The sequence below is a fragment of the Branchiostoma belcheri genome, unplaced genomic scaffold, assembly GCF_001625305.1.
Source record: "Branchiostoma belcheri isolate BF01 breed outbred unplaced genomic scaffold, Haploidv18h27 scaffold34, whole genome shotgun sequence".
Taxonomy (NCBI): Eukaryota; Metazoa; Chordata; class Leptocardii; order Amphioxiformes; family Branchiostomatidae; genus Branchiostoma; species Branchiostoma belcheri.
Genome location: NW_017803954.1, coordinates 1,114,595 through 1,139,198, shown reverse-complemented (window position 1 = coordinate 1,139,198; position 24,604 = coordinate 1,114,595). Strand labels below are relative to the sequence as shown.

The following is a 24,604-nucleotide window of genomic DNA, read 5'->3' as shown; positions in this document are numbered from 1 at the left end:
GATGGAACCGGCCATTCTTTAGATAGAACATGGAATGGGTACAGCACTTTTGGCCCTTTTTTTGCTGAAAATAGTCATTAAAGTCCCCCAAATGAGTCATTTGGAAGTGGTGTATGCCAAATATGTGACTGCTATTCTGTAGACACATGTTCAAGGTACCCTTATACCGAAGTTCAGATCATTTGGTTGTAAAAGCAGGGCTCAGGATCCAAAAATCCATTTTTTGGCGAAAAATGCCCCAAAAAACCTTCATAAAAGTTTTTCAAAGGCATATATCAAAAAAATGAAAAAAACGCCTGGGGGTATTGGCCCACTCTACCTCCATGCCAAATTTCAAGTCATTTGGCTGAATGATGGCGGAGTTGAATCCCTTTGACTGTTTGGCAGGAGAAGGAGGAGAAGAAACATGAGAGAACACAATATATTTCATCCATACCATGGTATGGACTGAAATATAATTAATGATTTTCATACGCGGTATGACTGGCATGGTCGGGCGAATCCACGTACATGTTGCACCCCGTTGTAATGCAATCCGAACATTGTCAAGTGCAGTTATGTAATATAATATCAAAACAAATATTGCTGATATCAGTTATAACAATAGCAATAAAATGAACTAGACGCTTCTAATCTGTGTTTCTATGTGATAATCTGTTCTAGTTTGTCGTGGAAACTAAATCACCTCTTTTGTGAAGAAGATTATTTCAATATGGAAACGTTCCTGATTTCAGGACTCCAGGAATGCTATCGTTGACGGGTGGCGCTGGCCTAGTGGAGTGATTCCCTTCGTCATTGGGAGCGAGTTTAGTAAGTTCTTTCTGTCATAACGTCATAAAGATATTGCATCTTTAGGGTGGATCATCTTATTTAAGTACATGTATATTCCTCTTTATGTATAGACGTTAGAAATTCCCATATTACACAGTGTCACTCTTTTTATATCATGTTGATTAGTCTTATGGAACTGTAGTTATGTACCAGTAGATGACATACTTTGTACCATATACAATTGTTGTTCAATGCATAAACATGAAAGCTTCCCCTCTGTAGGTACGTCCTGTCGTGACAGTAACAGCAACTGTGGCAATTGGGCCTCTATCGGTGAATGTGACGCCAATCCGGACTATATGCTGGACGAATGTGCCCAAAGCTGTGGCCTCTGTGGCCGCTCCGGTACGGAGAAAATTATAATGATCATTCCCTGCTCATGTTCACTATAATCTCTATACGAATACGTTTCCCAACATTTACCTTTTTTTAAATCAAATGATCACAATTATGATATTATTTATAGCGGCTGCGTGATAATAGATTACTCACTGTCACAGTCACTGCAATGGCAGTAAAACTGTCATCTACCACAAATGATTTCATCGTTCATCGACGTCCGTGGCATCAATCTTTGTTGAACTTTAGATTTGTCTTGTGGATCTATGATACGTTACTTTGGGTACCTCGATCAGGTGAAGATTTGCGCGACGTGAGTCTCTTCACTGCACGCTAGGTTGACACGTTCATGTAATCCACACTCTGACACCCTAAAGTACGTAGGGTCACCCTAAATTACGTTGTTGTAAATCTTAATTTCAATACCAAAGGTATACCTGGGATAAGTCAAAGTGCCACCTTTCTCTGTTCTACAGGATCATCAAACAGAGCACAGAAGCCTACACAGAGAGCTTGTAAGATTTGCTTCAACCTCCTCACACTCTGGTTTTACTTTGTTCTTGTTTGCTTGGAAACGTTTTTGACACCAGCAAGCACAAAAGTTGAACCGATTTCTTTTTGTTCAGATAACGCGGACTGCTACACTGACTCCACCCAGATGACCGGCGACAGCTTTACGTAAGACCCAATTAATGACTTGACATACATGAAGAGATGTTACTAGTATTACTTTCGGATGGAAGTATTGCTTTAGGTGGCGCTGCATCATGATCGGTTGGGGTTCCAAAATGAGTAAACTGAATTTGCATCCTCTGGTATAATTCATTAACGCAAGCCATATCTACTTCTCGGAAGTTTGAAATGTCTTATTTTGACTACAACGTCAAAATAGACTCTGTTCTAATGTTTCAAAATCAGCTGTAGAACTACTGTATTGTTGGGAATTTTACAGCGTCAACTGTCCTTCTGGGTGTTCACATGGCGCAGATGTCTGGGGATCTGGCGTGTACACGGACGTGAGTACCACTGAATAATAAGAACTAACTTTGTGCTTCATGCTTATAGTTGTCCAAGATAGATACATTTCTTTTGGGAGGTGGAAGGGCACTAAACAGACGATATTCTGTGCCAGGATTCGGGCGTCTGTCGCGCTGCTATCCATGACGGCAGACTCACTAATTCCGGAGGCCGGGTGACGGTGTACAGGTGGTCGGGACAGACCTCTTACGGGGGCTCCACTCAGCACGGCGTTCAGACCATGGAGTAAGTGGTGGATCCTACAGCGACTTTGCAGATAGTTTTGCCCTTGTAATGAATCATGATAAAGCTGATGTAAATATTACGTAAGGCTTAAATATGCAATCTTTTTACCCTTTTTCAGTTACGGCTCTTGGAGCAGTTCCTTCGCTTTTGAGCCAGGTAACTTGCTTATGTCAGTGTTTTGCGATAAATACTTGAAAAAAATTGTTCACTTACTCGTATACTCAAATACTTTCATTTACGTCTTGTGCGAAGAGATAGATTAACCAAGTGTTTATTTTTCATTCCTAATGTGAGAAATTCTCTTTGTCTGTCTCACATTACAGAAAGTAGCGACTTGACTGGTGGAGGCGGTATAGATGGAGGTGACGATATACATCATATATATAGATATATATGTTTGTGTGTGTGTGTGTGTGTGTGTGTGTGTTGTGTGTGTGTGTGTGTGTCCATATCTGTACCTAAATATACTGCTGAAATTTGTATAAGTTCCGGACGATCTATCTGACGTAACTTTATGAATGCAAGGTTATTTCACGCTTTCTTTCTTTCTTTTTTTTTTTTTAGATTCCGTTACCTGCTCCACTGATTCCACGAAGATGGCCGACGACGTCGACAGCATGACGTAAGACCCGTTTCCACGAATAAGTACCCGACATATACAAGCCAGGCGTTCTGGTTGACACTAATGTATGCCCGGTTTCTATGTTTGGGTTCCGAAGTGAGTGGGCGGTTTTCTATAGCTGGTATACCCTGGGTTCAAGGATGTGGTTGCCATGTAGGAAACATAAAACATGGTTATGGTTTAATTCGTAGCATAAGGTGATAATGCACTCTATGATGTAATGCATTAATGCAAACAATATTTACTTCTTGGAAGTTTGAAATCTCTGATTTTAATTTTGAATACAGATTTAAGGTAGGCTTTTCTTTCCTCTGACATTTCTACCAAATCAGTTGTAGAACTACTGGTTTGTTGGGAATTTTACAGCGTCAACTGTCCTTCTGGGTGTTCACATGGCGCAGATGTGTATGGAACTGGCGTGTACACGGACGTGAGTATACGACTGAACGATATGAACTATTAACAAGTCTTTGTACGTCATATCAGTAGCTATAAATAAAATTCTTCGTATGAGAGGTATGGGAAGGAAATTGATCAGCTGCCAATCGTTGCATGCCAGGATTCGGGCGTCTGTCGCGCTGCCATCCATGACGGCAGACTCACCAATTCCGGAGGCCGGGTGACTGTCTACAGGTGGCCGGGGCAGACCTCCTACCAGGGGTCTACTAAGAACGGCGTTCAGACCTTGGAGTAAGTGGTGGATCTCTTAGCGTGTGCTCCAGTTTTGTCTATGTCACGATTCGTGATATAAATGACTTATAGAAGCCTTAAATATCTTATAGAATGTCTTATAGAAGCCTTAAATATGCGCCATCCTTTCACCCTTTTTCAGTTACGACGCTTGGGGCAGTTCCTTCGCCTTCGAACCAGGTAACCTATCCATGTCACTGTTTTTCGATAAACAATGTGGTCACGTATTTACAAATGTATGTACTCGTCTACATGTGCTTTCATTTACGACTTGTGCGAAGAGATTGATTCAAATTTTTTTTCATTTTTCATGAGTACAAATCGTATTTTTCTGCCTCACATTACAGCACCTGACGTCGTCGGAGGCGGTATCGATGGAGGTGACGATAGATATGTCCATACATGTACCTAAATATAGTCAGGAAGTACTAAGTAATGCGCACACGACAAGCTTTTTGTGGGATACAAAAGAAATTTCTTTCGGGTGAATAAAAAAACATTTATTTATATCAGTAGAAATACAAAAATCACGAGGGCATGGTGAGGTATGAGACATCTCTTTGTATCATGTTTATTTTGCAGGTACAATTCTGACTGCACCCCCCGGGTCAGAGGTCGGGAAGATTCAAGCCGCCATTGAGGAGTTTAACCGGGTGACCGGCTGTATCCGGTTTGTGCCCCGAACCAACGAACCGGACTACGTCCATATCAAAAGGCTTGATGGGTAAAGATGACGTCACATCTGGTGTTATATACTTTGTTATTCCGACAGGTAGACCCGGCAGAATTAAGGATGAACTGTAGTTCAGCAGCTGGCAGTATTTACAAGTAATGTCATAACAGTATTAAAGTCAGTAGCAAATGCTTTTTCACGAAAGTTCCATTCCCTGACACTGGAGTAGGATTGGTAATTGTTTTGGCTGTCTTTTCAAAGAAGTCTAACAATGTCTGGAAATGCCTTCTCACAGTTAAGATCATTTAAGTTTAGCGAGTCTATTTCTTTTCCCCAGTTGCTGGTCTGATATCGGCGTGAGCGGCGGGATGCAGGAGTTGTCCCTCGGTAGCGGGTGTCTGTGGAAGGGAACGATCCTGCACGAGCTGATGCACGCTGTGGGCTTCTGGCACGAACATCAGCGGCCGGACAGGGACGACTACGTCACCATCATGCTGAACAACGTTGACCCAGGTGTTTTTTTTACTTCAATGCTGGGTAGGGAAGTATTGTTTTGGGCGGCTGAGCTGTGGGCTTGTGCTTGTGCATCTATTTTTCCGGACAGAGTAGGTTGACAGCATGTGGGTGGTGGAATAATTGATAGGCAGAATGACACGAGGTCAAAAGGTCTGGCACTGGAAATAGGGTCTCAGAATCTGGTGGGGAGCCAGCAGGGAATTCAGGAAGCCAAGGATTGCATACATTCCGGAAGTCTGGATTTTTTCTCCGATTTTATGTTCTTAGGTTAACTCCACATGCCATTATTTTAAAATCCACTTTGTGAGCAGACATCAGGACAACATGCCACAGACGGCAGGATATGGATTGCTATGTGATTTAAAAGTCAGACTTTCGAAAGCAACAGAGCTTGTAGTTATGTTGTGGAAGTCTATTTGATGAATGACAAAGACCAACAATGACTCCGTTGTTTGTAACGTAGATGAACAGTCCAACTTCGATAAAAAAGCCGATAGCCGCACCCTCGGGCTGCCGTACGACTACGGGTCTGTCATGCACTACGATAGCCACGCCTTCAGCGCCAACGACAGGCAAACAATCGTGCCCAAGGTAGGTTGTAAAATAGTTTGAAGCATCTACTATTCGTAATGTTGGTGTTGTTGCGGGGTTCGACAACAGTAATGAGTGGTTTCAAAAGGTACATATGATGGCAGAAACATTGGGCATTATAAGTCTTTCATCTCTACATTTATGTTCCCTTCCCCTCTGCAGCAACCCTTGAACGGCATCGTGCTCGGTGATACGGAGGTGCTCAGTGCTCTGGATATACAGAAGATCAAGAAGCTGTACGATTGCAACAAATAAACGGAGGAGCACTATTCACTGGTGCAGCTCCTGCTATGATACATTGAGTTTGTTTTTATTTCCACATGTCTACATACAGTAACAATCGTTCTACTAACAAACACAGGAAGTTTGTGTCACAGAAAAGAGTGGTGGGCCAAATACGTAACGATTAACAACCTGTAATAACAGCCTTCACTATATATAGTGAAGGCTTAGGGAAAATAGGGCTATACGATAGTCTCCAAGCAGATCTTTTGGTGGGGGTACGACAGTATCGAATTGGCCAGTCTGTAACCATTTCCCCACCGGATCTTCTTGGAGATTACTATACGAGTCTATGTAATAGGGTGTGATATTATTTCTAATTCAAGACAGTAAGTCATTAAATCTTTATTGACTCGCGGGCAATGAATTGGAGATGGGGATAGGACAGGACGTGACGTATTACCACTGATACGGTCACTGTCACTCTAGTGTCACTTCACCACGCTGGACGTGAAGAAAGGTTATGTTTGCCTGTTCCTATCCTCTGCAGCTATCTTAGGGTCGGAACATATGCCGCTTTCCCAGTGCAGTGGTAGAAAACATACTTATGAAGACGTACTGTTGTCAGGTCAGTGTGGGTCACATCCGTACTGTGCTGTGGTTGATCTGTCCGGAATACCAACAGAGCCAGGATAGTAAACATAGACTAACAGCCTGAAGGTTTCCCAGCACAACACAAACTTTGGCAAGCCTTTTTGGTATTGAATAAAACAGTGATAAAACTTTAGACCAATCCGTTTCCATTCGGTCCATTTGTCTATTGCACGGGATTCCCAATTATAGTAGCTAGACGAGTACGGCAAAACCCACTGTGCTTTTTAATAGACACGCCCACAAAATATTGTGTGTACAACACCAGGCGATTTTAACGGCCTGAACATACAGCGGCTGCTAGATTAGAGGAGAGCTACACACTTTGAAAAGGAGAGGCAGTTTTCTCAAAGTGTCTCACACAGCCATGTTTGGAATGATCTCTTTCCTGTTGGTTGGGTTAGCGACAAGTGCACCAAGTGAGTAACATTTTCCATACAGTTCCACCGTGGTATTCCCTGATTTGGTTCACACATGCATCCTTTTGGTCTATCTTAGACATTAACACCTCCCTCCCACAGCAGAGTGCATAAACACACTGTTTGGACCAAATGCCTTAATGTTAACGACCTCTATGTATTGACAACCTTCCCCAGGTCAGCTGAACAAGGGTGACATTGCTGGGGCAGATTTCGTGAGTACAACAAGTCTGGAAGGTTTCTTAACAATAAAAAAGGATCCTATGGGCGTATAGACATGGAGGCTTAATTTAGACAACGAGTTAGATAATAGAATCAATACGATCCAAGTATTGTAAGTAAAGTTAATGCTTTACTTACAATGTTAACTCAATGACAAATGACACAGCTGTTTTCATTTCAGCAGGAGAGAAATGCAGTCGAGGATACCCAACTTTGGCCGTCTGGAATTATTCCCTACGTGTTCAATTCTGAATACGGTAAGCAGGCCACAGAATTTACCGTTTTCTAGTAGATACGGGTCATCTTTGGAGCTTCTTGCTATTCAAGTCTACATTCTGTTATACCACAATATATCTTGTTCTATGGTGTTAAGTCTTCAAAATTCACCCATGTAACAAATGAAACTATCTCATTCACTGTGTCTTTTACGTCACCCAGGTGATTTGTTGCACGATGCATCGGAATACGTGAATTATCTAGAAATGTTGTCTTTGATATTTTTTTTATTCCAGCAAGTGCCTGTAAGGACGAGCACCTGAGCTGTCCGCACTGGGCCAGTATTGGGGAATGTGACGTCAACCCAAACTACATGCTGGTCAACTGCCGACTGAGCTGCGGTATCTGTGAACAAAGTAACCACCACCAAATTTGTTTTGTAGCTGAAGCAAATACTTGACTTAAGATAAACCTGGGTATGACCGGACATTACGCATTAGGGTATACTATTCATATCCAAGTTATCCAATATAACTTACTACAATGCTGTGAACAATAACCCCATAACCCTATTACCAACCATTTTTGTGCTATCATAATGAGTAAAGTTGCATATTAGATACTTTCAAATAAAGGAAAACACAATTGATATTGCCAAATAGAGATGTGCTATTCAGATGCTCATATGCACCACACAATCAACACTGTGAGAATTAAAAAAAATGCACATCAGTAAAACTGTACATGTTAAGACACGAGATGTGTCTATTTGTGTGCAGTATCTGAGAGAAGCACCTGTCAGGACAACCATGGCAGCTGTAGTTACTGGGCCAGCACCGGCGAGTGTCAGATTAACCCCAACTACATGCTCGTCAACTGCCAAGCCAGCTGCGGCATCTGTCAACCGAGTAAAGTGTTCTTCTCTCTTACGTTTTCATCCAACTTAACCTACGTATGTCCGGGTTATTCACATATATATACTGACCATTATTATGGCTATAACTGTTACATATAGCCTGGTCAGAAAGAACAAGACACCAGTTTGCAAAATTTCGTTTTTATCTAGAACTCCTTGCCGTGCCCCAAGTACAACTGGGGCATCCTCATTAGATACCGTGCAGTTAGATGTGCAAAGGTCCAATGTGACATGTCGTTGAGTGCACGTAATATATAACCAGCTGCTGCCACGCCGCGTGCTCGCGAAGCTGGTTACCCTGAATTAACGAAGGGCTTTACAGATATAATTTTTTCCGACCATCTTCATCTTTCCCGATGCTGATTATGTGCTGTGCATGTGTTGCCTTACTTACAGCCTCCACCTGCCAGGATAACCACGAGTTGTGTTATGACTGGGCCAGTATCGGGGAGTGTGACGTCAACCCTAGCTACATGTTAGTGAACTGCATGCAGAGTTGTAACGTCTGCGCGACAGGTTCGACTGTGTATACTTACTTTTGCAAGTAGCTTCAGATATTTCACGGTGCAGTACTCTTCTTCGCAAGATCATTCAATCATTTAATATGTTTCATTATTTTTCATTTCATTGGTATGAAATCTGCTACTGCATACAACCGCGACCTGACTTCTGCCCGTTTAATGTGAATTACAACATTAAATTGCATGTCTTCCAAGGAGAGAACAAAGTTTCAGTGTTGGTGTCTTGATAGTTAAATATAACATCACCACCACCACAGCCGAGCCCTTATCGGACCAGGCGCCAGAGGAAGGTTCTGAGGCGGCGGTGATACTGGCAGCTATGGCGGACTTCCATAGCGAGACCTGCATCCAGTTTGTACCCCGCACCACTGAACAAGACTACGTCCACATCCGCAAGCTCGGAGGGTATGTACATAGGAACAGTGCCACTGTTTGAAACCAGAAACATAAAGCTTAACCCTACTTATTCTTTGAAAGCTTGAGTTTACCACGAATGGCTGACGCCGAGAATTCAATCTGCCCGTATTTGGTGCATTTCTAGATCTTTTGGAGCAAACAGTGCCAATCGCTACAAGATTTTATAGAATAAAGATAAACGAAGTAACCCATGCTATATACGTTTCGCTCGTTATTAATTGTTTTGTATATCTGTGTGTAACTACCTGATCATCCCTCCAGGTGCCATTCCGCGGTTGGTCGCCAGGGAGGGCGCCAGGAGCTATCTCTCGCTAATGACTGTCTACAGAAAGGAACCATCATCCACCATCTCATGCACGCTATCGGCTTTCAGCACGAACACAACCGCCCGGACAGGGACCAGTGGGTCCAGATAAACTTGGGAAACGTACAAGACGGTCAGACATTTAACATTATTACGACAGACTGGGTGCCAATTAGAGACTTACTTGACAAGATAGTGGTGTAGAATTTTATGAATTATAAGGAGAAGAAGCTTGATGTAAAATTCTTTTTGAATAGCCAAGGCTGGTAGTAACACAGTGCCTGTTTCACTGTAAAAGAAACCGATTCCACATAACCCAGACCACGTGCCATAGCCTATAGAGAGGCCCTCCTAGAAGCTTATTTCCAATCAGTCATTATCATGATTTCCTGTAGGTCACGTCCACGATTTTGACAAGAACACCGACGGCCGTACCCTAGACCTGCCGTATGACTATGGCTCCGTCATGCACTTCGACAGCCACGTCTTCAGCAAGAACGGTCTGGAGACTATCACAGCTAAGGTCAGGAAAGTCCACTGTAATGAACCCTTTGGCGTACTAGCATCGTTGTAACGTAACATTATCTCAACAACAGGCATTTGCAGTATGTTTCCTGCATTCAAACACAGTTGCATCACACTTAAATGTATTGTATTTTTAGTTCACTAGTTATAACTATGTTAGACTATGTTGAAAATGGGACCGATGACTGGTTTAATACTTCTTACGTTTGATATTTCTGAACTCTATATATCAGCGTCCCCTGAGCGGCGCAGTGATGGGCGGCTGGAGGAACACTGGCTTCAGTGACTTGGACATCGAGAAGATCAACACGCTGTACCAGTGCTGAGGCAGCTGGTTGTACTGTTGGTCAACCAGGGCGGGCGACGCTGTTTTAAAACGTTTTAGGGCTGTTTTCGCTAGACTACTGAGTCTGTTGGGGAACGCAGAATAAAGTGAATCATGACTTCATCATGGCATGTCTTTATTAGTGTGTAGGTGTTCGCGTGTGTATGACACCGAATGTAGCTGACATGGTTATCCACATTGTCACAAAATCTCACAATCAGAAACTTCTTTTATTGGGAACTGACTGTTTAGCATCATTTTAAATGATGAATCCTGGTCGTTCGCTCGTGTTGTACAGTTGACTAGTTGACTATTCTATGCATGACCTGAAAGCAGAGTAAAGTGAACAAAAGTTCTTCGTTAACATTTAAACATAAACGCGCGAATCATACTATGAAGCACAACTGAAGTGAATTTTTCGTCCCAATAAGATCTAGTTTGCTGAAAACTCACTGACCTACAAAACATCCCCTTATGAATAAAACAATAACAAAAAATGTTTATACTTATAACAAATAACTTACCGACACAGCTTGCATGAACGGCCGGGACGACTAGCCACTGACTGCCGTCCCACACCTGCCACTGGGACCTGATCTGGTCAGGCGTGATGGCGCAGTCGTTGACGTAAGCGAAGCCGAAGTTTTGTCCGATCGAGCGACCTACCCACCACTGCTTGTAGTCTTCGAAGAAGAAGAGAAAGTCCCTGCTGTCCGTGTCGCTATTGTAGACAGGCCTGCCGCCGCTGGTCTGGCTCGTTCTGGTGTAGGTTGTCATGCGGGAAGTTTGGTAGTTAGTATCACCGCGCAGACTGACCCTCGTACAGTCTGTAGCGCCCCCTGCCGATTGTGGAACTACAACGCCAGCTGGAGCGTCATCTGAAACGAACGGACATGACAACTAAGACTTTGTATAGAAAGTTTAAAAACTTTCGCAAGCGTAAATGGAAGGTTTCAGGGCACCCATGATTGGAAAGGAAAAGAAATTGGAAAACATGCGACAAGGTTACAAACGATGAAAATTGAAATATAGTTGGCTCCGTGTATAGATGGGATGCAAATTCCCATAAAAAACATAAATGAAACGTTGACAGACATTCACATATGATCCCCAAATATGGTAGGTCCTACCAACCAGAGCAGGCGATCTTTACGTCCGGGTTCTCTATCCACTGGTCGTCCCACAGCAGGAACGTCCCGATGATCTCGTCAGCGAACAAGTGGGAGTCCCTGACGTGCACGCTCCCGAAGTTATTCCCAACCTGCGGCCCCACCCACCACTCAAGGTTCCTGTCCCCCTTGTAGTAATACAGGTAGTCGCAGGTGGCGCTGCTGAAGTACACGGGCCGGCCCTCGTGAGTGTCTCCCGTCATGGTGTAGGACGTCATCTTAGAGTGCTGCACAGTGTGGGAACCGTACAGGACAACCGTAGGGCACCCTAGCATGGACAGATAGTTACAAATGTGAGAAGTGAAGAAAAATGAGTGAGGTAACATGTTGATAAATTGTTATGAAATGGCCAAGAACTCCATAGCTCATAATGTAGTTCAAGGAGTTAACATAAACTTACCAAGTTTGCTGGTGTAGTCAACACACCCCGGACAGTCGCAAAAGTCTGTCCCAGATCCACAATATCCATTTGCAGAGCAGCACGGGAACTGGCCGTGCGGGTTGCACTCGCCAGGTGTCGCCCCCGGAGCTGGGAAGCGAGAGCCACAGCGGCCATCGGTCCTCCACTTCTGGGTGCCTGGAAATGTGGGAAAATAAATTTATCGGTTTGTTTTCGGGTAGATACTAAAATACTTTACAATGTCCCCTTTGTCATAATCTAAACTGTAGGGTGCTTCGTCAACACCTACATTACACCTCAATATAATTCTTTTTACTCGTATTCCAAGCACGGCACTGCTGCATGTTATATGTCTTGTAAAACGACGAAATATTTGCAACACTCACCGCAGCTGTAGAGCGTGTTGATCTTCTGGATGTCCCCGGTACTGAGGCCGTCGTTCTGTCCCATCAGCCCGTTGGTTGGGAAAAGCGCCTCGATGGTGGGCTGCCCGTTCACGCTGTGTGCCCTGCTGCCGTAGTGCATGATGGAACCGTAGTCGTACGGCAGCCCGAGTGTACTGATACCGCTCTCCGCGTGCTTCTCAAAGTCGTCTCTCCTGTCTGACAGAAAATAAAATAAAACAAGGTCGGCAATAAAATTATTACCATGGCGACGGTTTCTAGTTTGATATTTAGGCTATTTATCTGCTGATTAATTTTTCATGTGATATGGGTCTGATTGTTGTCTGGATGCTTGTGTAGTCAGATTTTTGCTCTGTCAGCGACACACACAGACATTACAGAAACTTCTGTGCAATAGCTAAAATTCCTGAAATGGGCATAATCACTATTAGGCTTGCCCTTGAGGCGTCGCCAAAAAGGACTAATTTACCTCTTTCACACGAATACATCATTTCTGAACTTCAAAGACACAGTATCAGTTAACTAAGTTAAGTCTAATATTAGCAGATGTAACATTAGGAAACTCTGCAACCTTCAAAAACAAAGGGCAGTTCCTATAAAGCTTTAAGCTTGTTTTTACAGCAAATTTGTGAATAGACTCACCGTCTTTGATGTTGTTCCACAGAATATTGACCCAGCCGTCCCTGTCCGGCCGCTGATGTTCGTGCCAGAAGCCCAGCGCGTGCATCAGCTCGTGTACGATGGTTCCCTTCTCCACACAGCCGTCACCCAGAATTACGTCCTGAGCACCTTCATGCTTCTCACCAATCCATGCCGAGCATCTGCAAAACATAGAACACTTTTACCTTCGCTAGAAGGTTGTGCCTTCGGTTTGGATATGGTGAGATGACTGTGTATTTATAAAGCATAACTCTTGGTACCATGGATGGATGTTAAAAAATTATCCACGAATGTTACGTAGCTGTGTAGTAGAATCTCACCCATCTAGTCGTTGGATATATAAGTAGTCCTGCTGGCCAGTTCTCTGTACAAATCGTACGCACGTATGTTGATGGAACTCTTCCATGGCGCTTTGAATACGCGATACCTCTGTTGCAGCTGGACAATCAAAAATATAGTTTTATGTTTAAACAACTACTTATACAAAGGATGTATTCAAGTATATTTGCCCAATGTGGTATCTATACGTCACCCCTACGAAATAAAAGCTACATGTACAGTCAGTTAGTCAAACTTGCCCAATTTTAATGCTGCTTCTGTGAGCTTTACTTCTGTATCCATAAGAAAGAGTCCATGTGACCTTGTACAGAGTACACAACATGGACTTACAGTAATCACCCTGCCTGATGACGAATGGGATCTCCTTATAGTCCCACAACAGGGCTGATTCTATGATGGCATTACGAGAGTTCTGAAATGAAAGGGTAAGAAATGCTTGTAACAAAGTCACGTTAACAAAATCAGACAGATTTCCATCCATGCATATATTACACAAAACTACAGCAATGGGGACTAATTGCACAGTTTACTCTTACTATTAGAATACATGATTATCATGACTACATACAATTGTTATTACAATAGAAAGTTATTAAAAAGTTATTAAAGTTACAAAAGTTATTAATGTTTGCTTTTGTTTGCTGCTCAAAAGAACGTTTTGGTCAGGTACTTTTGGTGAAGCAAAACTCTGTATGAAAGTACATGTAACGCATACCGCCGGTCCGTAGTACTGAATGTCTGTCTCAAACAGATGGAGACCTGAGGAAAATACGTCATGGTTAGTACACATTAACACATGAGACAGGCATCTTTACATGAGTGAACCAGAGAAAGATACGCCATTTCAAATAGCAAGTACTCCACGCCCTTGATGAAGTGATGAAGAAAGGACTATATATATGTTTAGTAGACACAAGATAGGCATATATGAAGTCCTCACCTTTGTTTGCCTCAATGATGTTATCCATCGCCACCCGGCCAGATCCGTGCGCCGGACCACCTTCACCTTTAAATAAATCATTCTCATGTACGTAGCAGCACTTTTAATACGTTAAATACGACTTCTTGACTAGCACCAGCACTATTATATTGCAAAATTCAAGTTACAAACATGTCGATTTAGAGTGTTGTATGTATAGTTTTAAGACGAATTACACTGTTCAGATGTATTACAGTGAGCTCTAATTCCATATTCTATAAACAGTAGATATATGGGTATTTAAAGGTACTGAGTCATAGCTAAATTACGTGACCAAAGTGTAAAGATTTACCCTGAAGGTTGCTGTGCCCCTTTGACTGCACCGAAGCTGCATCCTGGATACATTAGCAGCATAACGACCAAAGTTGGCACAGTTTGACATTTTACAAATATTCTTCTTAACCCAGTAGTGCTTGAACACAGACGGACCATAACTGCAAGATATATTATGGATTTTCACAGTAAAAGACATTCGTGATATCAATAGTGTAACATTGATAGACATTACAACCGATATGACCAAATGACACATGTAGACTGTGAATATATTCGAGAAAGTATTCTTATGATATAGATGCACATTGATGAAATGTACAAAACAAGGGGACTGAAGGTGCAACTCACCAAAGCTGGGGCGAAGACACAGACAAAGACTGCCGTGTAGACGCTAAGGGTGACCATATTGAACACCACCATTTTAGCAACGATTTGTTTGTAACGCATATACTCGTACAGTATACCCGATGACCCTTCGCCTCAGTCATAGTCTACCTATTTTCACAGCTGCATATTTTCTCATTGGATAACTTGTCCCTGTACTAAAAATAGCCCAGTGTTTAATTCTAGGAGACATTTTTTTGTCAATTAAAAATACAAATTTGGACACCCTGTATTAGCTTTTGGAAATGGCGAAAATAGTAGAGTGGTGATAAAGAGAGAAAACCGTAGGTACATATCTACTTACATGAAGAGATAAGCATAACGATTGGATGAATGGATGGATGGATGGATGGATGGATTTGGATGGATGGATGGATGGATGGATGGATGGATGGATGGATGGATGGATGGATGGATGGATGTAAAAAGAAATGATAAAGATACTTACGGGATGTTATCCTACATTGCCCTATTGTTTGTATAAAAACTACATGTATTGTATAGCAGATAAAACTAGCATTTAATTTATTGAAAACACATGAAATGAATCATCGGAAAAGACAACAGAACAGACTATATTACATAAATCTTTATTCGAAAGCATATTTTCTATCAAGCTAAATGTAGACATTTTATCAGGACACGCCACCAACGGGTCAGGTATACGTAATTAACACTATTAGGATATCAACATGTTACTAACCTAGTTAATGATTATACTATCGACATAATCCCTAGGGTGGTAAACGCACGTTTTAAACAACGGTAGGGTAAATTCATACTATTATGAAACAGTTATATGCCTTTGAAAATAATATTCTGACGAAGAAGAGGAAAAAGATCGTAAATATACATTACATATCAGTCGTGTCATGAGGTGTAGGTTTGTAGGCAACAAATGAACAACAAATATGTGGGAATGTCATTTTTACTCGAGCCATCCCTGAAGCAAAGTTAGTAGCTTATTTATAGCTTTGCGACGTTCTCTATTGTAGTAAAGAGAGTTTTCCAATTCGATAAGCTAAATATCTTCAGCATTACAGGACGGAAGGCAAACGATCATAGAGGATGGACGTTTCGACTCAATTAATGTCGGTGATTTTTAATGACAACGTCGTCGTGCACTTTCATGATGTGGTCCTGCATTTTATGTCAACTTCTATATGCATGTCTCTTCCGACGGTTCGCACTACTTAGTTTATTCCACAAGTTAACTCTAACCATTCCTATGCCAAAACGCACACACGATCACCCCATTGATCCTAATGACAACTGAAAAATCACATATCACGCCGCAGTCGATCCTTGATCAGGAGATCGCTGTTGTGCGCGCTGTCCGTCACACTACGTCTTACGTTTCATGCCTCACTGTACAATAAAGATTGGACTTCAGAAATAATGCACACTACTAGTTAGTGCATCGACATTTCTGATCCTAGAGATTCCAGCCGTTAATGAAGACTTTTTGTCATAGGAAAGTATTTTTTACAAATTTTACAAATTAAGATCAATGCTCTAAACAACTAAGCCATACACTGACATTTGCAAGATAGCATATTACAAATACGACTTACAGGACTGAACTTGAGAGTACAATATCTTTATACTGTGTAGACAATCCAGTATATGGCGTTGAAGACAGCAAATGTAACTGGAAACAGGACGCGGGAAAACTTATCGATGTCGTTCACGTCTTCTATGATCTTCCGTCCACTTCTGAAGCTGGTCAGAACCTTTGGGCTGGGGAAGCGCCTCCTAGTGGTCCCATTTCTAGCTGCACTTCCGTCGTTCTCTGGGACTGCAAGGGGAGCTTTCTTCTCTTCGAGCTGCCAGACGAGAAAACAACCAGGATAGACAAATCTGAGGAACTGAATTGACTGAACTGCTACTACACGTAAGCAACTGTAAAAAATATGATCGGTTATAACCATCAACCATCAAGTTAAAATTACAAAACAAACCTGGATTTCCTCAATCTCGGCCTTTTTGGACTTTCTTGACTTCCTGGGTGTCTTGTAGTATCTGGACTGGTAGTTGACGGCTGCGTACTCCAGCAGAGCGGCGAACACGAACACAAAACAGACCACCAGGTACACGTCAATGGCCTTGATGTACGAGATCTTAGGCAGTTGAGCTCTCGTTCCCGAGACCAACGTTGTCATGGTGAGAACAGTGGTGACACCTACATGTAGGTAGAAAAGCAAATAGTATCTTATGAATGTACCGTTTTCGTCCTCTTTTTCCTGTTTATCGTTGAGACATTTGTTTTTCCATTTTCTACAAGTTGACCAATCATTGACTCAATCTATCAAAATTTTACTATCGATATTTCGTACTCTAGCTCAAATAATGGAGTTTTTCAATGAATGAAAGGAAAGACAAAAAGCAACACTAGAAAGGCCAATATTTGCTTTGGAGCAAATACAGCGATGGGTTCACCACATTTTACGACATGGCAGGGAAAGAATGAGAAACACAAGGGAAAACAATGATTTACATTGATATAACTATAATATGAAGTAAAATACAACTAAAACAACAGTTGGATAGCTATTCCCTACTTTATTGGTTAGTGCATAATGCAAACTGTTGATTTTCAAAATAAAAAAAAAAACGTCCATGCCCGGCATTCCAATGCTGGAGCAGGAAAGCTTGAAATACCTACCAAAACACTTGAATACAGACATACTGTCAGTATGGAAATGCTTCTGTGCAGGTGTTAATCAAGTTAAATCCCAACAGCCAATCAGCAAGAAGTATAGAGGAAAGCTGCATGCCTATTGGTTGATGCCCTGCATTCCATTGTTATGACTCATGCCCAAACGTGGTAAACAAGGCCACTAACACAGTAATACATTTGCTATAACACAGCCAAAAAACTCAAATAAAACCATTCTAAAAGCCTGTATCACAATAATTTAAAAAACGCCTAGGGGTATTTGCCCACTGTACCTCCATACCAAATTTCAGGACCTTGGGCCCTAAAATGAAGAAGCTGAATCCATTTAAAAAATGGCAGGAGAAGAAGAAGGAGAAGGAGGAGAAGAAGAAACATCAGAAAAAGCAATATGGTTTCACCACACCACTTCGTGGTGTGGTGAACCCATAATAACATTAGAAGTTTAGATGTACTTTGGTTAACAGGTATAATAACAGCAACTGAATGAGAGCTACATTGTATAGTTAGGCAGGAACGTTACTACAACCCGCTAATGCGCCTACTTTTTACAGCACAAAAACTGCCACGTTAGTCAAGGCACGCCAACAGCACCCCATCCGTCAAAAGTGAGAACCATACATGTATGTCTACCTATCCTTCTAGTCGTCATTCTAGTCGTTATAATTACCTAGAGCGACTCTAGCCGGCGTCGAGTCCTTATCAATGAAGAAGGACACCCAAGACAGAATGACTATCAGTATGCACGGCAGGTAGGTTTGTAGCATGAAGAACACCACATTGCGTTGCATATGGATGTGCAGGGCAAGTTGTGGATAGCGGCCTTGGGAAGGAATGCCGACAGGACAGAGGGTGGAAGTGTATGTTAGTGTGCAGACAGAGAGAAAGGAAGAGATTCTACCCGTACGAACTGGACGTGGGTAGAGGCGTATTTGATAAAATATTGATAGATGCATTTGTGCCCCTTTCAAGACGTGACGAACAGACTTTTGACTGTCCGAAGAGGAAACAATTGAGTGAGGTCTCCGTCCAGTACGCATGGGGGAAGACTCTTGCAGAAAGACAGTTTTCTTACTTAGAGAGACCCGTGCAGGAGCTGAATTTGTATCGATGTAAAAGGAAACCCAGGACAGAACAACGAGGAGCATGGAGGGCAGGTATGATTGGAGAAGAAAGAAGAACACGTTGCGGCGAATGGTGAACTGCACGACTAGCTGGGGATATTTGCCTGCCGTATGAAGAAGGTGGAGGAAGGATAAAACGTAAGGAAAGGCGGAGCGAGAATGGAGCGTTTAATTTGACAACAGTGGTGGGCTGGACCTGTGGAAAACTAGAAGTAAGTGGTGCTTTATGGTGAAAGAAAATGATGCGAGGAAGGAAGACCTTGGAAAAATCAAATTCATTCTTTAGTGACTCAGGCCATAGATGCATTGATCCACGTTTGGGTCATACATACATCCGGACTGTCCGTTCGCAACGTCATAGCCATTCCAATGTATACTTTTCAAACTTCAGAGATAAGAAATCCTTTGACCGTTACCGGGATGTGTTGCTGAATGTCATCTACAAGGGAAAGTTGATGAAGTGTCGGGATCTGTCAAACGTCATCATTAAGAGCTGGTTAGTAAGACCAAAGACAGTGCATAATGCCCTTGGTAAGACAGCAGGGCGGCAACACCTACGCTTAAAGTTGCAGAATTGGAATGGGAATTAGTAAAATGAAGAGGGTTGGGTGACTGTAAATGGGTGACGAGAAGAGTGACAAGATGAGGATGACCCTGAGGGTCCGATTACCTTCAGGAGATCTCAGTTAGTAAACAGGTAGCTTCACAGTTTCATCTTTTAGCAGGAAACCATCTTTGAATTCAGATGTGTACATTAAAATGGTTTCACACTTGTACACTGCCGACTTTGTCCTCTACTGAAATGAATTAGTAGTAGCCTCTTACTGAGGGACACTCTGGCCGGCTCGGAGTCCGGATTGATAAAGAACGACACCCATGAGACAATGACCAGCAGACTGGCCGGGATGTACGTCTGCAGGAAGAAGAAGAACACCTGGCGCCGGAACAGGAGCAACATTTGCAACTGTGGGTACCGGCCTACGGAAAAGTCAAGTAGGATCATTGTATAAAAATGCCTCCCTTGTTATCAATAAAGAATAACATGTTACAGCAGAGAATAATTGTGAAAATGGCATCCATTTCGATAATGTCTAGGACGTATAAACATTTGCAACTTTATTGAAACGTTCACTGGAGTCTGTGTCACTGTCATCAAGCAGCCTGTGCTCACTCAGACCAACGTCAACAGCATTGTCATTATCAATTGATATCAGTATGTAAGAAAAAGACAGAATTACTGTCATTTAGGTAGTCATTGCGTACCAGACCATACTTGCTGTTGTTCGAACATCAAAATATATAAAGCAGGTGCACATTTCTAGACTAAAACTCTAATCTGTTACCATCAATAGTATCTAAAGATCAAAGAGCCACTGACTGACCGGTTTCATAGTCCCCATATCCCTGCAAGGCCTTGTAGTCGTAGATGGTGAACTGAGACAAGCGGATGTCCTTCAAACCGGATATAGACTTGTCTCCTTCCCGCCATTCATACGTCATATCCTCCGTGGTATAGCCATCTGGGATTCAAATGTATTAAAAATTAAAAGTCACATTTTCTCCTCCATATACGTTTCTTTCAGACGACAGCAGTAGTACACCGTAGGTTGATATATCGTCTTCTACATGTCATGTAATTTAACTGTATCAATATTGACTGATAAACATACATGTGTGATACCCAGCCCGAGGATGTTCAAATCATACTTACAGCTCTCCAAGATGAAGGGGCAGCTTTGCTCGTCCATTGGATACTTTCTCAGGTCCATCTCACATTCCATTTTGGCAGTTATTCTAAACCACAATGACAAACAAAGAAATGCATTAAACATCAAGGATAAAAACTTTACTAGAAATGCGATATGAGTCATTATTGCAACTATAATTATATTTGAACTTGATCTTTTAATACACATGTATTGTAAACTGCTTTAATTGGTCAGTCATATGAAAATGCGACCGTTGCATGTTTGTTCATTCAGTGGCCTTTTGCTGTTACAGTAGTTTTGTCTCTGTCGTTACATTGACTTTATTTAACTTTCCTCTTGTACATGTACAAGGGTGAAAACAAACTGCAATTTGTCAAATATAAAAGTGAAGTGAAAGACGTCCTTACCTCATCCCGTAGAGGATGGAGCCGTCCGGAAACAGGCGGATGAGCGCGTTGTCCACGGTGACGGCGTGCAGGTAGGAGGACTTGGAGTTCTCCAGGAACGTGTCAGGGACCCACAGCTTCTTCACCAGCCTGGGATCCAGACTCATGCTCCTGTTCCCAGGGAACTTCAGGCGCGGGTCATTCCAGTACTGACGCATCAGAACGGTCACTGTGTAGTCCTGGAACGCAGGAGAAGATACCGTCAGGATATCCGTACATGATTGTATCAAAATCGATCAGGCCAAGGCAATGTCTCGTGTTTGTATTTGTGTTACGGCCTTTGTCATGATATATATATTATTGACTGATAAGCTAAAAGTCTTAGAATAATTTATGACGCTCTCGCCACATATGTACATTGTTGTGAGTCAGATATCATACTACCCAAAAAGCAAGTCTCAAATTTGTCATATATCCAATTTCACGTCGAGTTACTACCATATTCCATTGTAGAATCGAGCAAAGACTTGTCAGAATTAGTGTTACAAATATTGACACGACGTATGATAATGACGTTCATGTTAAATCCAATTGGGAAGTTCTGGCGTTGACAAACGTGTAAGAGTTGGCAGTGGCTAATAGACACAAGAAATACGTTCTTTCCTCAAAACAGGAAAAGGGATAATGATATTAGGTGCACAAGCTTAAGCTTAATAATTTCAATTTATTCAATTCGACACAACTCGTACAAAAGCAGGGATTGGCTAACGCATCCCTGAATATTATCCCTGAAGGAGGTGCACTGTGCGACTTTAACTTTTCTACAACGCTAACATTATTTTGACCTTTGTATCCTTTGCCCTTAGGGGGTGACTTAACATTCCTGTGACATTTATGGCCAAGGATCAGAGTACCTTTTAGTGCCAAACCCCCTTGGATATAAGACTTTACCTTATCGGAAAGGAAGTTTGAAATGTTAACATTCTTGTGTTAATATTGATTTAATCAAGGCTATCTCAGATGACTTCGTCTTTTCAGTTTCCAAGAGGTAAATATCACCACTTAACAGACTTTAAGGGATATGTTGGTATATTGCTAGCGATCTCTCACCACATGTGGGTATTAAAATGTTTCTCTGGGGAACCCCGTACAAGGCATTGGCATGTATGACATGTCGCGCCCCTATAGCCCAGGGGAGCACCAAATTAGAATGAACTGCTGAAAGGATGATTAGCGAGACGTACCGGACAAGGTCACGTAAAGTATAACATGTACAATTGACATAAGCAAAGCCCGGCGAGGGAACGGGACAAACTAGACTGCCTGCCTGGATACTAGGTGGGGGGCATTTTCTATTACCAAGAAAGTAACGTGTGCGAAGCTCTCTTCTTGACATAGGGACTATAAAGGTTAGAAAAAATGAACTTACACGTGCACATCTAGGAAATCTTAATGAATCGTTCTTGACTGGATGAAAGACTCACCATGTCTACCTCCGACACCTGGTCAATACTGGCGATGGTCATACTCATCTGTACGGCAACGGGTTTGCCTGGAAGGAGGGACAGTAGAGCAAAGTCACTAACAGGACAATAGCTTCAAAACAGGGATCATGGCTTTAATAACTAACCATAATGTAAGAAATGCAACACGTTGTTTCAGTGCTTTCAGTGTGTACAACTTGATGTTTCAACTACTAGCTGATGAATGCTTTCCATGGAAGGATGATAGTCTCCTAATGATATGCGTGGTCATTTAATTCAGATCTAGAAGGAAGTAATTGATCTCTATTCATCCTGCCCTCAGTCTCTAACACGAACATGTAGTACATGTACTTGTCCAGACGTCCATTATGCAGACTGTGCCCTATTTCCATAGACCTGACTTGTGCATTCTGTCCGACGGTTTGCCCTTCAAGATCAAACGGTCACGTGGCTGTCACGTGACGAGGGGCTGACAGAAATAGGTGCAGGATGGATGAGTTGGCGGATGTTGGAGTAATTTGACGTTGACGGATGAATAATTAGCGCTTTGCATGTTTCATACATCAAACTTTCGATGAAGTTAAAGGGTCACTTTTGTAAGAAAATTACTCCGTTATGACAGAACGAGAAAAGAGAGAGTATTAGCATGTTGAATTATACTTAAACAAGAGTTCCACGATCTCATACCTTCGCCAAATTATGTTAACCCTTGCGGTTGAAGAATTATACAATTTTGATAATTGATTTTGCAAATAAGATCCTCATTTGCATGGGTTATATCAGTTGATCATATTCTCCATCCAATGACAGTCTTATCTTAACAAAAAGGCTATTATGGCACTTCCTCATAAATTATGCAAATGAGGTCATGATTTAAATTATGTTTATTGGTGTTCGCCTTCACTTAACTTATAAATGTGGCAAGTATGAAATTCCCAGCAGTTACAACTATGAAATTATAAAAATTTGCCATTAATTATGCAAATTAGGTCTTCATATACATAATCTATATCCTCAGATGTTTTTTTCATTCTCAATTACATGCCACAAGTGTTTCATAGTCCTATTATCGAACAATGCAGATTTATAGAATTTCCTCATTAATTATGCAAATTAGCTCATGATTTGCATAACTGTCATTTGATTATGTCAATCATCCCTTCAGCTACCTACATACCAAAAATCACGACAATACGTCAGCCGGTTCTTGAGTTATCATCCATCGAAAATTTTTCAACAAATGCTCCTGCAGTTCCCGAACAAGCTGCTAGGGGGCCCAAACTCATGTCACTTCTTCCCTACCCCAAGAGCTATCTACCAACCAAAATTCGTGACACTAGCATGTCCAGATCGCGAGATATCAAAACCGGAAGTTCTGCTGCAGTACCAACAAAAGCCGGTAGGGGGCCCAGAATCTAATCATTTCTAGGTCTCATCAAGACCTACCAACCTACCAAGTTTCATGACAATGCATACTAAGCTTCTTGAGTTATGCTGTTCACAAACAAACAAACAGACAGACAGACAGACAGACAAACGCTACTGAAAACATAACCTTCTTGGCGAAGGTAATAACGCAACCCTAGAATGCAACAAACTTCGCTAACCTGTTCTACACTGTTTCTTTCAGCTTTACATGACGACAAACACAACAGTTAATCAAGAATACAATCAAGAAGTGAAACAAAATACCAGGTGAGTGCCTAACCATCCTTATTATACGCAATATTGTACATAATCACGATAGTTAGGCAATGTTCGCATCTCTATAGTACTTCTTTCAAGATAAGCTGTGTGAGTTTTGAAATACGGTACCATGCTTTCTATGATGTCATTGCTGGCAAAACAATGTAGCCTGGGTGCCAGGCCCCCGTGCCATGTATCAGTTACATTACATGACAGGACTATTAAAGCGTGTGGCATATGTAATTGCGAACGAGAGAAACGCAGGCAGATATTATGTAAATTAAGATTTAAATTTGCATAATTAATGAGAACATGTTGTAATTCAGCAATGGTAACTGCCTGGAATTTCATGCCTAGGGCATTTGAAAGTTAGGTGAAGGTAAACATCATTGAATCACATAACTTATTGAAATAAGGACCTTATTTGTTTTTCTCTCTTTGTGTCCACAGGTAAATTTCGCCATGCCTCACCCTGAGATGCAGACTACAGCAGGGATTCACTGGCTAGCACGAAGCCCAGTCAAGGAAGGATTGGGGTGTGCATTCATGTTTTGCACGCAAGAAATTTGAAAAACAAGCATTGAATGCAGTAGCATCGTGAAAGCAAAGAAAAAAAATATGAATAAAAAAAGCAAGACTGACACAAACATACATGATAGAAAAC

The 24,604-nt window shown here is 41.9% G+C and overlaps 3 protein-coding genes across 7 annotated transcripts in view; 1 reads left to right on the top strand and 2 right to left on the bottom strand.

Moving 5' to 3' along the window:
• The window catches only part of LOC109475611, a 17,527-nt gene extending 7,138 nt beyond the window's left edge, over window positions 1-10,389 (top strand). Inside the window, exons 9-18 of the mRNA XM_019776328.1 lie at window positions 3,615-3,745; window positions 3,888-3,925; window positions 4,093-4,125; window positions 4,328-4,469; window positions 4,756-4,931; window positions 5,398-5,529; window positions 8,923-9,097; window positions 9,371-9,546; window positions 9,809-9,936; window positions 10,172-10,389. Coding sequence (XP_019631887.1) covers window positions 3,615-3,745; window positions 3,888-3,925; window positions 4,093-4,125; window positions 4,328-4,469; window positions 4,756-4,931; window positions 5,398-5,529; window positions 8,923-9,097; window positions 9,371-9,546; window positions 9,809-9,936; window positions 10,172-10,264 — 1,224 coding nt within the window. The 3' untranslated portion in view covers window positions 10,265-10,389. The remainder of the gene's footprint in view (window positions 1-3,614; window positions 3,746-3,887; window positions 3,926-4,092; window positions 4,126-4,327; window positions 4,470-4,755; window positions 4,932-5,397; window positions 5,530-8,922; window positions 9,098-9,370; window positions 9,547-9,808; window positions 9,937-10,171) is intronic.
• Window positions 10,335-14,930, bottom strand: LOC109475420. Its single transcript, XM_019776022.1, has 12 exons — window positions 14,839-14,930; window positions 14,507-14,549; window positions 14,176-14,241; window positions 13,951-13,994; window positions 13,566-13,647; window positions 13,217-13,334; window positions 12,879-13,057; window positions 12,219-12,434; window positions 11,833-12,009; window positions 11,398-11,700; window positions 10,788-11,141; window positions 10,335-10,348 (listed from the first exon to the last, which is right to left on the bottom strand). The coding sequence occupies exons 1-12, from the start codon at window positions 14,908-14,910 to the stop codon at window positions 10,335-10,337; spliced, it is 1,668 nt and encodes a 555-aa protein (XP_019631581.1). The 5' UTR covers window positions 14,911-14,930.
• Window positions 14,931-15,517: 587 nt separating this feature from the next.
• LOC109475610 (gamma-aminobutyric acid receptor subunit beta-3-like) overlaps window positions 15,518-24,604 on the bottom strand; it is a 13,096-nt gene continuing 4,009 nt past the window's right edge. For 2 of the 5 annotated variants that reach the window (XM_019776323.1, XM_019776324.1), the window contains 7 exons: window positions 22,255-22,322; window positions 20,792-21,009; window positions 20,387-20,469; window positions 20,058-20,195; window positions 18,222-18,779; window positions 16,836-17,056; window positions 15,518-16,700 (listed from right to left, as the gene is read on the bottom strand). In XM_019776323.1, the coding sequence (XP_019631882.1) occupies window positions 16,476-16,700; window positions 16,836-17,056; window positions 18,222-18,779; window positions 20,058-20,195; window positions 20,387-20,469; window positions 20,792-21,009; window positions 22,255-22,322 (1,511 nt within the window). In that variant the 3' untranslated portion in view covers window positions 15,518-16,475. The remainder of the gene's footprint in view (window positions 16,701-16,835; window positions 17,057-18,221; window positions 18,780-20,057; window positions 20,196-20,386; window positions 20,470-20,791; window positions 21,010-22,254; window positions 22,323-24,604) is intronic. The other 3 variants (XM_019776326.1, XM_019776325.1, XM_019776327.1) reach the window with 3 other exon arrangements.